This window comes from Filicampus tigris, chromosome 6 (assembly GCF_054856515.1).
Source record: "Filicampus tigris isolate MCC_2025a chromosome 6, RoL_Ftig_1.0, whole genome shotgun sequence".
Classification (NCBI taxonomy): domain Eukaryota; kingdom Metazoa; phylum Chordata; class Actinopteri; order Syngnathiformes; family Syngnathidae; genus Filicampus; species Filicampus tigris.
The window spans coordinates 20260886-20275904 of record NC_141222.1 but is presented as its reverse complement, the minus strand read 5'-3'; the positions used below and the strand labels follow the sequence as shown (position 1 = coordinate 20275904).

The following is a 15019-nucleotide window of genomic DNA, read 5'->3' as shown; positions in this document are numbered from 1 at the left end:
CGACGGCTTCCGCCATTAGCCTACCTACGGCTCGAAAAAATTCCACGACATCCTCCGCGGTCTCGCCACACGGTCACGTGTATATTCTGATGCATTAAGTTGGCTAAGAGACGGAGAATTGGATTAAAAAAGGACGGTGACGTATCCGTTACTCCGGTTTGAAAGGTAGAAAGACGCAACAGCGCTCCCGGCTTTAGTGGTAGAAACGTGGTTTTGCTATATATATTAAGATTAAATCCAAGCGGAATGTCACGCTTTGTGTGGCGTTTTTGTACCGCTCATTTTGGTAGAGTGTTGTTTGAAAAGTCAAGTGGACATGAATAGGTACCATTACATACAGTTTAACATTGACAACAGCAGATTATTGTTTTAAAGCGGGAAATCAACCCAAACATATTTTTTTCAGAAATATGTTCTATGCAAGCCCACTAGTTGAAACAAGGCATTCTGATAAATATTGCGATTGTGGAATAAGAGTTAATCCACTAGTTTTTAGCCATCTCTGGGGGCAGCCATTTTGTCACCTCTGTCGATTGAAAATAACATCACAACTACCCAGGGCTCAGGTAACAACCAATCACGGCTCAGTATTAGATAACAGGCGAGCTGTCATTGGTCGTCCCCTGAGTTTGTTGAGATATTTTTAGTCGGCAGAAATGACAAAAGAGATGGCTAAAAAGGGGTGGATTTTGCTGCTTAACTTATATTCCACAAACGCAATATTAATCAAATTTTACAACTAGTGGGCCTGCTGGGAACGTATTCTTGTTAAAAGTATGTTTGGGTTGATTTCCTCTTTAAAGCAAAACTGTGTCATATGTCAGTTTATGTTGATTATGGCAGCGCCATGTGGACAAAAGCGGTAGTGTTTTGACAAAAATCAACCACATTTCCTATGCTCGCCAGCGCGTAGCGTCGTTAAATCCTGAGCCGTCCTTATAGCGAAAGGAGGAAGTGAGTATGCCGTAAAGCAATTCAGGACATTTGTATTTTTTTTTTGTGTGCCAGGGTTGATCCCATCCTCCTCAAAGTTGCTTTGTGCCAGTAAAAACGATACAGACCCCCTCAGGGCATGAAGTCCCATTCAACTACTGCACTTGTAAGTCAATGTTTCATCAAAAAAAGTGGTGAAAAACATTTATTAAGGTCGATTTCTTGCCCAGTGCTGCTTTAAATAAGAAATCTTCATAACAGCTAAGATGTGTCAGGTTTAAATTTTACTATTTAAATAAAAAAATGTTGACGTGCGTTTTTTTCCCCCAGAGGCTCATTTGAAGGCTGGCTAACATTTCTGTTGGCAGAAATTACTCAAGAATGAATCAATTATTTCAATAATACTCTCAACGATTGACATACGACCACAAAGGATTTGGCTGCTTACATTGAAATGCATTAAACGGTAACAGAATAAATCTACTCAGAATATTGATTACCATAAAGAAAAACTGAATGTCATCATCCCTGTGTAACAAAACCTATTTGATATGAATTTTAGACTTCTCAAATTCTGCATAGTTAACAAAATTCTTCATCTTAATCGTGAATAGTCAATAAAATGATGCTCAGCCTTATCGTTGGGTTAATGACAACAAATGGCAATGACCCAACGCCGGTGAGCTGCTTCCTTGTAGTTTGCCACATGAACACCCTCAACTTCTCTAAAAGACGAAGATATTTTGCAAGCTTCCGTGCGCGTCCGTCCAAATGATCAGTATTTAGAATTTTGCAATTTATCCGCTGTGTGCTTGTGTGTGTTCCGTGTTTGTGCTCATCTCAGAGCAGAAAGACCACCACCCCATACCCCAAACACACACGCACTTTAATCAAACCTGCCCTCACTCAAATCAAATCAACAGGTGCCGGGCTTGCTTGACGAGGGTGACGTTTCATGTTGCAGCTTTCCTGTTTGCTGACGTGATTTCGATTTGTTCCTCCGTGCTGCGATTGAATAAAAGTACGACTAAATATAGCACTCGGCGGGAAGGCAAGCTGGAAGTGCCGAAAAAACGAGCGGCCTATTGTCAAATGACTAATAGCACATAATTGACTTATTGATTCATCTTTTTTTTTTTTTTCGCTTGCTATTGGATTGCAAATAACATTTTTTGTTTTTCCTTCTCTCCTCTTTTTTTTTCCACAGTGTGCTGTTTTGTGGTCCACAAGCGCTGTCATGAATTTGTCACCTTTTCCTGTCCGGGCGCAGACAAGGGACCCGCCTCTGACGTAAGTCAATCTAATGCACACCAAAGCCACACGTACATGAATATTTTGATAAATACAGATGTACTTTGACTAATTATTGGCCCTACCTAAGAGTTTTGAGTTAACAGCCATCACACGGGTTTTTTTTAATTTTCTTTTTTTTTTATTTTGCTTAGTGTTGCAATCTACAATTGGAACTTCGGATACGGCGAAAAGGTTAGATGCTATAATAGATACCAGGGATTAAAAATCGATTCAAACCACTAAATGTGTAAAATGCTTTAAAGGAGCTCAGTCATAGGTATGGGGAAATAACTGTTTTTAATCTAGATTTAGAAGCATTCACACTAGGGGCTGATTTCACTTCTCTCTTGGCAGTTTCTCCCATTTGCGTGCGGCATAACAGCTAAATGCTGATGCACCATGTTTGCATTGGGGTTATTTTTTGGGAGAGGGGGCTGGAATGGGGGAATAATTATTTGATCCATTTGCGGAATTTGTAAATTTACTCACAGAGAAATAAGCTGCCTCGAAAGTTTGTGTTTGGAAACAAATATTCAATCCCCATACAAAAACATAAATTAGAGTTTGGTGGACAAACCCTTGTTGGCGAGCACAGCTATGAGATGTTGCTTATAATTGTTACTTATATAATTTTGGCCCACTCGTCCTTACAGCAGAAACTCTTGAAACCCTTCAAGTGTCTTTGCTACCGTTGGAAACTCAAAATTTCAGCTCCGTTTACAATTGTTATTTTTGGGTTGACGTCTGGAGGTTGACTAGGCCGCTCCTTGGCATTAATATTCTTCTTCCTGATATTACACATTTAGCAGGGGATCAATTATCTCCCCCCATTGTACATCAGTCAATCAGTATGTTTACCCAACCAGAAAAGTTAAGCATCACCGATTGACCTATCTGGAAAATGTATTTTGCCAAACTACTTGCACCACTGCAACGCTAGGTAACAATATACCCGTTTTCATCTTGTTTAGCAGGGGACCTTTTCCTCTTGACCTATTATGTCACATCAAATCAAGGTAGCTGTGGGTAGCTTGTAGCAAACTGGTACAATGCCACGCGTGGAAATGGATGACCGCTTGCTTCTAAAAATGCTCATTCATCATGTCAGCGTCACTTCTTTTTTGTTCTTCTCTCTCTTTTGGTGGATTTTCATGTCGAGGAGATTGGAACATGCATAGTCAGATTTATACATGCAAGGGAAATTTACATTTCTCAATAATCTGTAATTAAAAACAAAACAACACAAAAACACCTTGAAATGAAGTGTTTGAATGTATTTCTGAAGTTTCATGCAATACAGTGGAATCTCCAAGGTTGACTACACTCCCTTTTTTTTATTTATTTATTTATTTTTTTTTGCCGCATAATAGAAATAATCAATTGGCAACTGTATGGTCATACAAGCGTTAAAGAATTGATCCGCTGTTACTCATAAGACATGAAAACAGTAAAACCGTTTTTATTAATGCGCTATGCAAAATTGATCACGTTGAAGATGCTACTTATGCATGATTGTAAAAAGAAAACTATCACGAGTTTGGTAAAACGTGACGGCATATAAAATGAGGCTTCATAAAAAATCCTGCCAGTTTCTCTGCTATCAAATGCTGAGGACGTGTCCATTGAATGCATGAAAACCGCGCCCCGCAAAAAATAGATGCTTCTTTGTCTCTCATCTTTTTAATGCCTACACATACCTGGGCCGTGAAAATATATCCGCTTAACTCTTCTTCCACAAACACAACATTTATCAGAATGCCTTGTTTCAATCAGTGGGCCTGCAAAGAACATATACTTTGAAAAAAAAAGATGTTTGGGTTGACTTCCCCCTTGAAGTAACCCGCATTTGCGCTGATAACAGTTATGCAAACGAAGACACTCAAGTTCATGCTAAACGCCAAATGCATCACCGGGCCCCCTCGTTTTAGCCATGTCTGAAAAATGAGGAAAGCTGAAACAGTGAACAAACGTTACATCTCCCCAATTGACTCCTGCAGACTTCTCAATCTTTGCACATTGTCAGCAACTTATCTCAAACATGTGTAATGTATTATGATGTGTGTAATTTCTTCAATTCATCTTCACTTTATAACCCTTGCTGTGGCTGGCACCTTCTTTTGGGGTAGTAAAAAGCCAAAGAAAAAGTCAACAAACCCTCCCACTCATAATTAAACATTTGATGCTTGTGGACATCATGATTCAAATTCAAATCAAGTGTTACAAGCTCAGGTTCCATTCAAATGAAATGCTCAAATGAACGTGCTGAGTGAGATGGAGTTAAAGATTAAAGCAATTAGCCGCGTCAGCACTGGCCCTTGGTTTACACTTAGACGCAAACTCGGTGCCCATTTCCTGTCAACTTGTTGACTCCAAATCACATTTAGACGCGCTGTTAAAAGGGAAAATGTGCTGCCTGGCTGCTTCAAGTTAATGGGCCAGTAGCTCAAGTGTGCACGTACAGAGTCATGCATCCGTCACTTTAGAGCCTCATCCGGCCATGACGTTTAATTCTAAACTGCTTCTGTTATGTGTCTTAGCAGGATCCTCGAAGTAAACACAAATTTAAGGTGCACACGTACTCCAGTCCGACCTTCTGTGACCACTGTGGCTCGCTCCTCTACGGCCTGATACACCAGGGCATGAAATGTGACCGTACGTACGCCTGCACTTATATACTTTGTGTGTGTGCGTGCGGTGGCGTGTGTGTGGGTTTGAGGCCTCAAAGCCTCAGTTCTTGTCCTCATTTCACAGGTAGGTAGAGTCTCAATTTTAATTAATTGACCCCCACAGGCTACATAAAAGGCCCTTCACTGACAGGGCATTGGTATAATCAAAAGCTGAAAACACCTATCTTCCACGGAGTTGTTCTTTTTTTTAAGTTTTGCCTGCAAACTTCGCCCCACCCTTTGATTAGCTCAGCGGAATCAATTCTGCAAATTCCGTTTGATGTATTTGAGGAATATGAAGAAAAAACGCTGTGTTTTCACACTGTGTTCCTCCCTATTTTTGCAGTCACTTGTTAACATGGCCTGAAACACCAGTAAAAAAGAGACGTTGTTTTGTGTTCTTTTAGTGGTTTTGTTGGACACTCGCAGGAAAAAAATGTTTATCATTTTACTTTTTAGGGGTGCACTCTTGTCATGTTTGTGGCTCAGGACCACTTTAGCACTTTATAAAGTGCATCAAATGGGGTACTCTACATTGGTGTAGAATGTCACTTGAGGGACAAACCTGGGGATTTTTACGTCAGAGTACCCTGACATCTAGTGGACACCTTGAAACATCACAGCTGACTAGAAATGGTGTGGAACGCCATTCAGTACTAAATTGTACAACTTCAGATTTATTTACTTCCTCGTGGTTGCCTGATTTTTGTCATTTTTATGGAAACAGATGCAGCTCAGTGAAGTGGATAATTGTGGAGTAGTTCAAGTTGATTTTGATGGATGATCTTGTTAAAAAATAAATACATAAACAATTCTCAACGAGTGACATTATTACAAAAAACAGTCCGAAATAGTTTTAACATAGCAATTAGGTATGAATTGGTCTTAAGAGTTAAAAAAAATAAATAAATAAAAAAAATCAGTAACCAAAACAACGCAAGCAGATAATAAAATGCCTCCTTGGCAGAAGTTTTAATTGTTGGAATTATTTACACTTTTACCTCAAACTCAATGTGTCTTTCATGATAATTTTGGGGGATAAGTCAGTTGCTTCAAACTTTGTGCATTTTGGCTTCTGTTTCACTTTATAAGATTTTGACCAAAAAAAAAAAAAAAAAAAAAAAAAAAAAAAGATTCATTTTTGGGCATGGGGTTGTGTGTTTCAAAGGAACTTTGCTCGTGAAAGTCGGCCGACTGAAGTTTGCAGTCGGAATTGCTAATGGACGCTCCGGATTAGAGCCGAAATTGGCAAGACGAGATCGGTCTAACAAAAAACGAGTTTTAAATTTGTTTTTCCCCCCGTACAAAAATGGATATACGGCGTACACAATTTGAAATGATCAAAAAACGTATAAAACACGGGGAAAACGTACAAGTTGCCAGGTATGCTATACACTCTAAATGACGGTATGTCTTGTGGGCGTGTGTGTGTGTGTGTGTGCGCGCTGCCTTGTAGACTGCATGATGAACATCCACAAACGCTGTGTGGCCAACGTCCCGAGCCTGTGCGGGACGGATCACACCGAGAGGAGAGGGCGCATCCAGATCTCGGCCCGGATCGCCGAGGAGACTCTGACCGTCACCAGTAAGTGCTCCCCTACGGTGGACAGAAACGCTTACAAGAAGGAGGTAGACAGGCAGACAGAAAGCCCCTCCCCCACTTAAAAAAAGAGAGAAAGACTTTATCTGGCGGAGATCAAAACTGGAAAGTCCATTAGCTGATCAATAATGCAACGATTGGCCCACATGGCCTGTTGGACATTTGTCCACGTGCCAGCTTTGTCTCTGTGCATTGATTATGGAGCACAAGCTAAACTGTTGTTAAGTGTTGTTGAAAGCAGCCACGGATGTTTAGGGCAGAACGCAGCCGAGACGCTGTGCTTTTGATGCGAGTACCGTGGCTGATAGAATCACCTGGGATAGCCTGAGAATACGGAGTCCGATGTACATTTCAAAGCATGCTTCAGGTTCGCGATTCACAAAGCAGCGTCATGATGCAAAAACACAAATGACACCCGATCCAAGTCTGTCCCTCGAGTAGAACAAGTTCAACTTCATTTTAGCGGTGCAACAATTCATTGGTTATCAAGTTATAAGGTAACTATTTTGATCGTTTATAGCCATTAACCTAACTTTGTCCAAATCCTCTCCAAATAAACAATGTTCGATTAGTAAATAGTTATTGGCAGAGGTGGGCGTTTTACAAAATGTTGCTGGTCCCACATTTGTCAGTCCGTCATTTTTTGTGACGAACCGAATTGTAATGGTCACTTCCTCAGTCTGTCAGTTAACCCGTCGGTCCGTCAGTAGTGTCAGCCCAAACTTCACCTAAGACCTTGGGCTGAATGTACCGGTGCATCATGATCAATTAGAATATTGTAGAAATGCTCATTCATTTCGGTAGTCTGAATCAGAAAGTGAAACTCGGATCACACCGATTCATGAAACACACTCGGCCAAATCCTACCGGATTTCTATTTTGTAGTACTATATGCAACGTGTTTTGTAATTTCTGGAGAGGACTTTGGGGGTTTGTTAGCTTTTAAGATCTGATATTCAAACTTATAACAATAAAAGTGACTATTTCACGCACCGTGTATCGAATCTATATGAGCGTACTGCAGTATAGGACAATCGCGTGTAAGCCACATGCGTAGTAGAATGTTGAGCATTTTGAAACACCTCAGACTAAATGTTTGATCTTGCTCTGTCCCGCACTTGTTCTCACAGTCAAAGAGGCCAAGAACTTGGTCCCAATGGACCCCAACGGCCTGTCAGACCCTTACGTGAAGCTCAAACTTATCCCTGACCCCAAGAGTGAGAGCAAGCAGAAGACCAAGACCATGAAATGCTGCCTGAACCCGACCTGGAACGAGACCTTCAATTTGTGAGACATCTTCATCTCTGTACTGTACAACTGCAGAATCCCATTTTTATGGTTTACGCCCTTTCGTCAAATTCAAAAAGAATCGGATTCGTTCCTCACCATAGCTCCGATGTCTCCTCCTCCCTCAGTCACCTGAAAGAAAGCGACAAGGACCGCCGTCTTTCTGTGGAGATCTGGGATTGGGACCTGACCAGCAGGAACGACTTCATGGGTTCTCTGTCCTTCGGGATCTCGGAGCTGCAGAAACAAGGGATTGACGGATGGTAAGATGTGCGAGCTTGCCAAATGCTGTTGTTTACAGAGCTGTATTGACCAGTATCCGACCTTGGCTCAAGGTTTAAGCTTCTGTCCCAGGAGGAAGGAGAGTATTTTAATGTTCCCGTCCAGCCTGACGGCGAAGATGGCAACGAGGAGCTTCGACAGAAGTTTGAAGTGAGTTACTCGTTTTGTTTTTGTCCTTTGAGTGAACTGGCTTTTATTTGAAGGCTTTGCTGGATTTAAAATGATTTAAAAAGGAGTATATCAGTCCCAAAAGCTCTTCCATTCAATCCCCTCCATTTTCTTAATTTGCAGAGGGCAAAAGTGGGTCCGGGAAAGCCGTCAGACCCTTCTTCCTCGTCGTCCGTCACCAAGTATGACAGCAATGGCAACCAGGACCGTATCAAGCTTTCAGACTTCAACTTCATCATGGTTCTGGGAAAGGGCAGCTTCGGCAAGGTACACTACGTACTTCCTCCAAGGACAACCCTGAAGCTGAAGGAAAACTAGCCTTTGACGCACATTTTCTGATCGTCTGCCTTGCCACAGGTGATGCTGGCTGAGAGGAAAGGTACAGACGAGTTGTACGCCGTGAAAATCCTTAAGAAAGACGTGGTGATCCAGGATGACGATGTGGAGTGCACCATGGTTGAGAAGCGGGTCCTCGCTCTTTCTGGAAAGCCACCTTTTCTCACACAACTGCATTCCTGTTTCCAGACTATGGTAGGACACAGCGTCAGTAATAAGATCACAGTTGTTGGTCGTGGATTACTGATCTTCTTCGAACCTCCAGGACCGACTGTATTTTGTGATGGAATATATTAATGGAGGGGACCTAATGTACCAGATCCAACAGGTCGGGAAGTTTAAGGAGCCTCATGCAGTGTGAGTAAACCCTTTGCTGTCGCCATAGCACATAATGGAAATATCGCTGTCATCAAACCTTGCGTCTGACAAACTCACTGCAGCTCTGCTTACCTGTTGGCTTTCATCTGATAGCAGGAGTGTGGGGCGATGTCGCCAATTTGCCATTTCATGATAGTGTTTCATAACAAATGTATATATATGTGTGTATATATATATATATATATATATATATATATATATATATATATATATTTCATAATATAAGATGTTTCTTGTATGATATAACTGTAAACCATTTATATTGTGTATGTATTTAGGTTTATTGACAATGTGTGACATTAATGACTATCAAAAGCTATTAAGAGATGCTTTCACCACATTTAGCAGAAAGATAAAACTTAATCTCTGAAACAGTTTATTTGCACTTTTACTGGTTAACTGTTAGGCACACCTGAATGTTAATTGAAGCACTCTGTTGTACTTATTTTAGGCTAATTCTTTCCACTTTATTGCATTCCTTGAAAAGTGGTTATACAAGATATTTTCAGTGATTTTCTTTTTTCCATTTTATTTATTTATTTATTTAAGGGGGCCTTTTGGGTTGTATTTTATTCAATTTTTTTTGTCTATATAAAATGTGTATTTTATAAATGAACAGACAAAATATCCCTCAATGTAATGTCATTTTAGGAAAAATATATCGGGATATTTATTATCGGGATACAGTATACTGTTAAGCTGTATCGAGATATACCGGTACTAGAATTTTTGTCCCTATTGCACATCTCTTTTCACTTAAATCACTGTAAGAGCTAAAAACGATATTTTCACATACAGTATAGTAGCAAGTTGAAAAGCCCAGTACGACGTGGTGAAAACATGACTACGTCCTCCTCATTTAACATAAACACTACCGCATCATATCAATACAAAAGCACTGGGGAATCAAACGTCTCCGTTTGGCAGGTTCTACGCAGCCGAGATCGCCACAGGCCTCTTCTTCCTCCACTCCAAAGGGATTGTCTATCGGTGAGTGTGTTTGTCAACCGATAACGGCGCGCATGTTCACAGTCCTCCTTGAACCGTAGTATGTACTTATCACCTGCAAGTGTGTCCGTAGGGATCTGAAGCTGGACAACGTGATGCTAGACTCCGAAGGCCACATAAAGATCGCCGACTTCGGCATGTGCAAAGAGAATATGTGTGACGGCGTTACCACCAAGACGTTTTGCGGAACGCCAGACTACATTGCCCCTGAGGTCTGTTCCTCGTTGTTGTTTTATTTATTTATTTATTTATTTTTTTTTTAAATAAATGAGACTCACCTCTTTGTCTGTGTCTTCCAGATCATAGCCTACCAGCCATATGGGAAGTCTGTCGACTGGTGGGCCTTTGGAGTGCTGCTATATGAAATGCTAGCGGGGCAGGTTGGCGTTGTATTGGCTGTAATTCATTTTGACAAAGAACACACAGTGGTGACGAGAATACTTGTGTGTGTTGATGACTCAATGTTCAGCCGCCTTTCGACGGGGAGGATGAAGACGAGTTGTTCCAGTCCATCATGGAGCATCACGTCTCATACCCGAAATCCATGTCCAAAGAAGCTGTCGCCATCTGCAAGGGGGTGAGACCAAGTTGGCACAAATAGGCTTCAATATTTCGCACTCAAAAATCACATTTGAATGCACAGAAATGCTGTTTGCTAAAAGACGCGTTGTCAGTGAAAGCAAGGAAGTACGGTTAATCCCTCTTCCTTTGAACAGTTTCGAGTCTTCAGTGAACCTGACACGCACGTTTTTAGAATACGGGAGGAAACCAGAGGCAGTATTTGAACCCCAAACCGCAAACCCTGAGACGTGTATGCTAGCCACTATTGCACCGTGCTTACAAGTTAACACATTAAAGAATATTACAGCAATCTTTTAAATATGCCCCCCAGTTGCACAGATGAAATTAAAAAAGAAAAAGTATAGTACTAATTTATAATCTGAGGCTGAAAAATATTTTATTTGGAAAAATGACCGGAGTCTCTCCGTTACATCCATCTATGGCTGACTCTTAATGCATGTCAAGTTGTCTCTGTTGCGTAACACTAGTATTAAATGCTAAAAAAAAAAAAACAGACCAAAAAAACAACGTTTATTCAACATTTCGGCAAGGAGAAGCAATTCGGCTTTATTTATATACCGCATCCCAATGTGCTTCACATAATTCAAAGTACAACATTGGCAACAAAAGTGAGTGCACCCTGAAGCGAAAATGTCCAAATCGGGCCTCGAGTATCTTCTACTTTGTTTGGTCAATATTCTGTTCTCTATGTTACATTCTACTTGGGTGGCAATGATTGCTGACAGAGCGATTTTCAGCGTGCGCGCACACACACTCCTTTGATAGGTTTCTATGTGATGTCTAGCTGATGACCAAGCACCCGGGCAAGCGTCTGGGCTGCGGTCCCGAGGGCGAGAGGGACATCAAGGAACACGCCTTCTTCCGCTACATCGACTGGGAAAAACTGGAGAACAAAGAGGTCCAACCGCCTTTCAAGCCGAAATCTGTGAGTATGTAACGCGTCTAATGCAAGTACACACTCCCTGGCTGTATACTGTCGTGGAAATGATTCACACATAACACAGATAAGCGGGTAATAACGTGAAGGTAAGTGGTTTCATTCCTGGCACCCAACCATCACCCGTAACTACGCTCACACCTTGTCATTGTGGTGACCAATGGCGGCAACTCACCAGTATAGACCAATGGAAATCCACAGTCCACAGGCTGTGCGATGTCATTGGTTGATGCCATGTTTACGTTTTCTATTTTTTCTTTTTTTTTTTTTTTGGTGGGGGGTCGCATCCAGGGTTATAATAGTTTTGAATTTTTTCATTAGTTATTTTTTATTTCATTTTGACTTTTGTTTTTGAAATTACAGTCAGGTGTGATCGTTTTTTAAAGCAGGCTTGTTAGTTTTAGTTTTTTTTTTTAAATACTTAGTTTTAGTTTAGTTTTATTTTATTTTTGTATTTATTATTTTTTATATATGGCATACATTTTTTTCGCAAACACTTAGTTTTAGTTTCGTTTTTATTCGTTTTAGTATTAGTTTTATTCTATTTTTGTATATATTGTTTTTATATATGCCGTATTTGTCGAGAGCAAGGTCACGAAGAATCGTGTAATAAAGAAAAAAGTCAACTCCAATTCTCCAACAACTGTTTGAGCGTTGTCTTTCGCGTGGATGAACAGCAATACCATAATAAATATATTGGAAATGAACTCCAAAAACCTCATGTATGATATTAGAATGAACATAGATGAAAATGAAGGACATTTTTGCTCTAATTATAATTAGTTTTATTTAGTTTTTGAAATATAAGATGTAGTTTCGGGTACTTTTCATTTTCTTAACAGAACTTTATTTTTATTTTACTTCATTAACAAAAATGTTTTTTATTTCTCAATTTTAGTTTGAGTTACTTTGTCAGTTTTTGTTAACTATAATAACCTTGGTCGCATCCCTCATCACCGCTCACTCCCATCCCTCCATTTTCTCTCCCTCTCTCTTCTCTCCCCTCTTCCACGGCAGTGCGGGCGTGACGCCGAGAACTTTGACCGCTTTTTCACACGCCACCCCCCAGAGCTGACCCCCCCAGATAAGGAGCTTATAGCCAACTTGGACCAGGAAGAATTCCACGGCTTCACATTTGTTAACGCAGAGTACCATTTCGCTACTCACTGACCGTGCTGCACACACACACACACACACACACACACAGCCACGCACGCGCGCACCCACACAAAAACATAGTACATGCATCAGTGCAATAGTGAGACAGAAATCACCATTATGTGCATATCCAGACTGTGTTATGAAAGGAAGTTTGACATTTTGGGGGAAATGAAGGGGAGTTGACAAGATTTCCTTTAAAAAACAAAAAAAAAAAATCGAACATTCCTTTAACATGATAGAAATAAGCGCAAGTAAGGCAAGTGTGGAGAAATATCAAGTTTATAATAGCTCTATTTCTATCATCAGTGCAGATTACTCACTGACCGCCTTTCACGCATTTACCGTAACTAAAATAGCCTGTCAGCTGCATATTCATGCCCTGCCAGTGCTACTGATGACCATAATTATTTCCTGTGTCTGTGAAAAAACCCAAATTTCAATGCTGACTGGTGACTGGTGTCCTCCAGACCAAATAATTATATTCTCAGAGTACAGAAAATATTTAGCTAACTAGTCATTAGTAAAATATTGCTAATGTAAAATAGTGTAAAAGTCTCCATACTGGGGATAGCTTTCATAATCGATTAATTGGTTATTAAGTATGATGTCGAATTACGTCAGTTCTTGATTTAATCATGTCTTAAAACAATTGAGCTTCGGTCTGTGGTTTCAAGACAAGTCAGGGTGACCTCCACTATGGCAGTGATATTCTGTTCAATACAAAAATGGCAGGAGTTCTGAACATTCCGAAAGACCCAAATCCCATCTTTTACGATTTAGTTTTTCATTTTCCCTATAGTCGATTTTAGGCGTATACACCAAAATATGAGGTACAGTTGAACGAGAGGTGTTAATCGAACAATAATTGAACAATTTATCATAGTTTGCACTGCATCGGGTTGTATTATCGTCGTAGTACAGTAAAGACCAAATATTGGATACAGCTCTTGTATTACATCTGTGAGGTTGCCAAAATGCCAACTCAAAATCACACAAGCAATTTCTCCCCAACACCCCCCACCCCTCCAGAAAAAAAAAAAAAAGAAGAAAAAAAAAGACCAGTGTGTGCCAATTTAGTCACGGTCGTCCGTTTTAGAATGCGCGTCGGAACAAATGACACCATAACCTCCTTAACAGTCTTTGTTGTGACAAGGTGCGTTGAACAATGTGTCAAATCCACTTGGTCATTTGACTCTGTCACGCCAATGAAGACAGTTGCGCACTTGACGCAATGACGGTGACAACTTATGGACTAAATAGGAAAAAAAAAAAAATGTAATGAATATATCAAATGTAATTGATGTGGGGGGAAAGAAAGGAAGAAACTTCTATGGATTGTATTGTTGTTCTGTATGACTGGAAAGTAATAATATACTCACTGGTGCCTACCAGGACACTTGTGCTGCGTCTGCTGCCTTTTTACTGCCGTTACACACCTCCAACAACTAGAAAGTGGAAAACATTTGGATTTCATTAATTTATAGATCTGTTATACATACGGGGGCTACTTTATCCATGGGATGTTACCCGAATTTATATTTTATGCAAAGGCTTTGTAATCTTACGAACACTTACACAAACAATTACCGGTAGTTAGGCTAATTCTATAGTTGACTGAGTCATATTTGATAACACAACAAAATAAACAGCCCAGTTGCCTTGATTTACAGTGCATCCAGAAAGTATTCACAGCACTTTTCCCACATTATCCACATACAACACCTCATAATGACTGTGGGAAAAAAAAGTGTTTTTTTTTGAAAATTTTGCAAAATTGTTAAAAATCTAAAAATCAAAGACATTACATATACATAAGTATTCAATCTTTTCCGCGAAGCTCAAAATCGAGCCCAGGTGCATCATGCTTCCACTGATCATCCTTGAGAGGTTCCTGCAACTTAATTGGAGTCCACCTGAGTCCTCCTGGGATAGGATTGTCTTGAGGTACAAATCTGGAGAAGGGTACAGAAAAATGTATGCTGCCTTAAAGATTCCAATGAGCAAAGTGGTCTCAATCATCCGTAAATTGAAGACGTTCTGAACCACCAAGACAATTCCTAGAGCTAGCCGCTCGTCTAAACTGAGCAATCGGGGGAGGTGGGCCTTTGTCAGGGAGGAGACCAAGAACTCGATGGTCACTGTCAGAGCTTCAGCGGTCCTTTGTGGAGAGACAACCATCTCTGCAACCCTCCACCAATCAGGCCTGTAGCGTGGAGTAGCCAGATGGCGCCTGAAGAAATCTCAGACCATGATAAAGGAAAATTCTTGGGTCTGATGAGACAAAGATTGAACTCTTTAGCATGTTCAAAAGGAAACCAGGCACCGCTCACCACCTGGCCAAAACCATCCCTTCAGTCAAGCGTGGTGGTAGTCCCATCATGCTGTGGG

General features: G+C 40.6%; 1 protein-coding gene across 8 annotated transcripts in view; it reads left to right on the top strand.

Annotated features, from left to right (window-relative positions):
• The window catches only part of LOC147146170 (protein kinase C beta type-like), a 31570-nt gene that overhangs the window by 14382 nt on the left and 2169 nt on the right, over positions 1–15019 (top strand). For 3 of the 8 annotated variants that reach the window (XM_086032853.1, XM_086032857.1, XM_086032856.1), the window contains 15 exons: positions 2141–2223; positions 4767–4878; positions 6349–6477; positions 7623–7779; positions 7908–8042; positions 8115–8211; positions 8353–8496; positions 8587–8760; positions 8831–8922; positions 9871–9933; positions 10025–10163; positions 10251–10331; positions 10421–10528; positions 11318–11458; positions 12488–14031. In XM_086032853.1, coding sequence (XP_085888979.1) covers positions 2141–2223; positions 4767–4878; positions 6349–6477; positions 7623–7779; positions 7908–8042; positions 8115–8211; positions 8353–8496; positions 8587–8760; positions 8831–8922; positions 9871–9933; positions 10025–10163; positions 10251–10331; positions 10421–10528; positions 11318–11458; positions 12488–12640 — 1808 coding nt within the window. In that variant the 3' untranslated portion in view covers positions 12641–14031. Of the gene's footprint in view, positions 1–2140; positions 2224–4763; positions 4879–6348; positions 6478–7622; positions 7780–7907; positions 8043–8114; positions 8212–8352; positions 8497–8586; positions 8761–8830; positions 8923–9870; positions 9934–10024; positions 10164–10250; positions 10332–10420; positions 10529–11298; positions 11459–12487; positions 14032–15019 lie in introns of those variants that run through there. The other 5 variants (XM_086032851.1, XM_086032858.1, XM_086032852.1 and 2 more) reach the window with 4 other exon arrangements.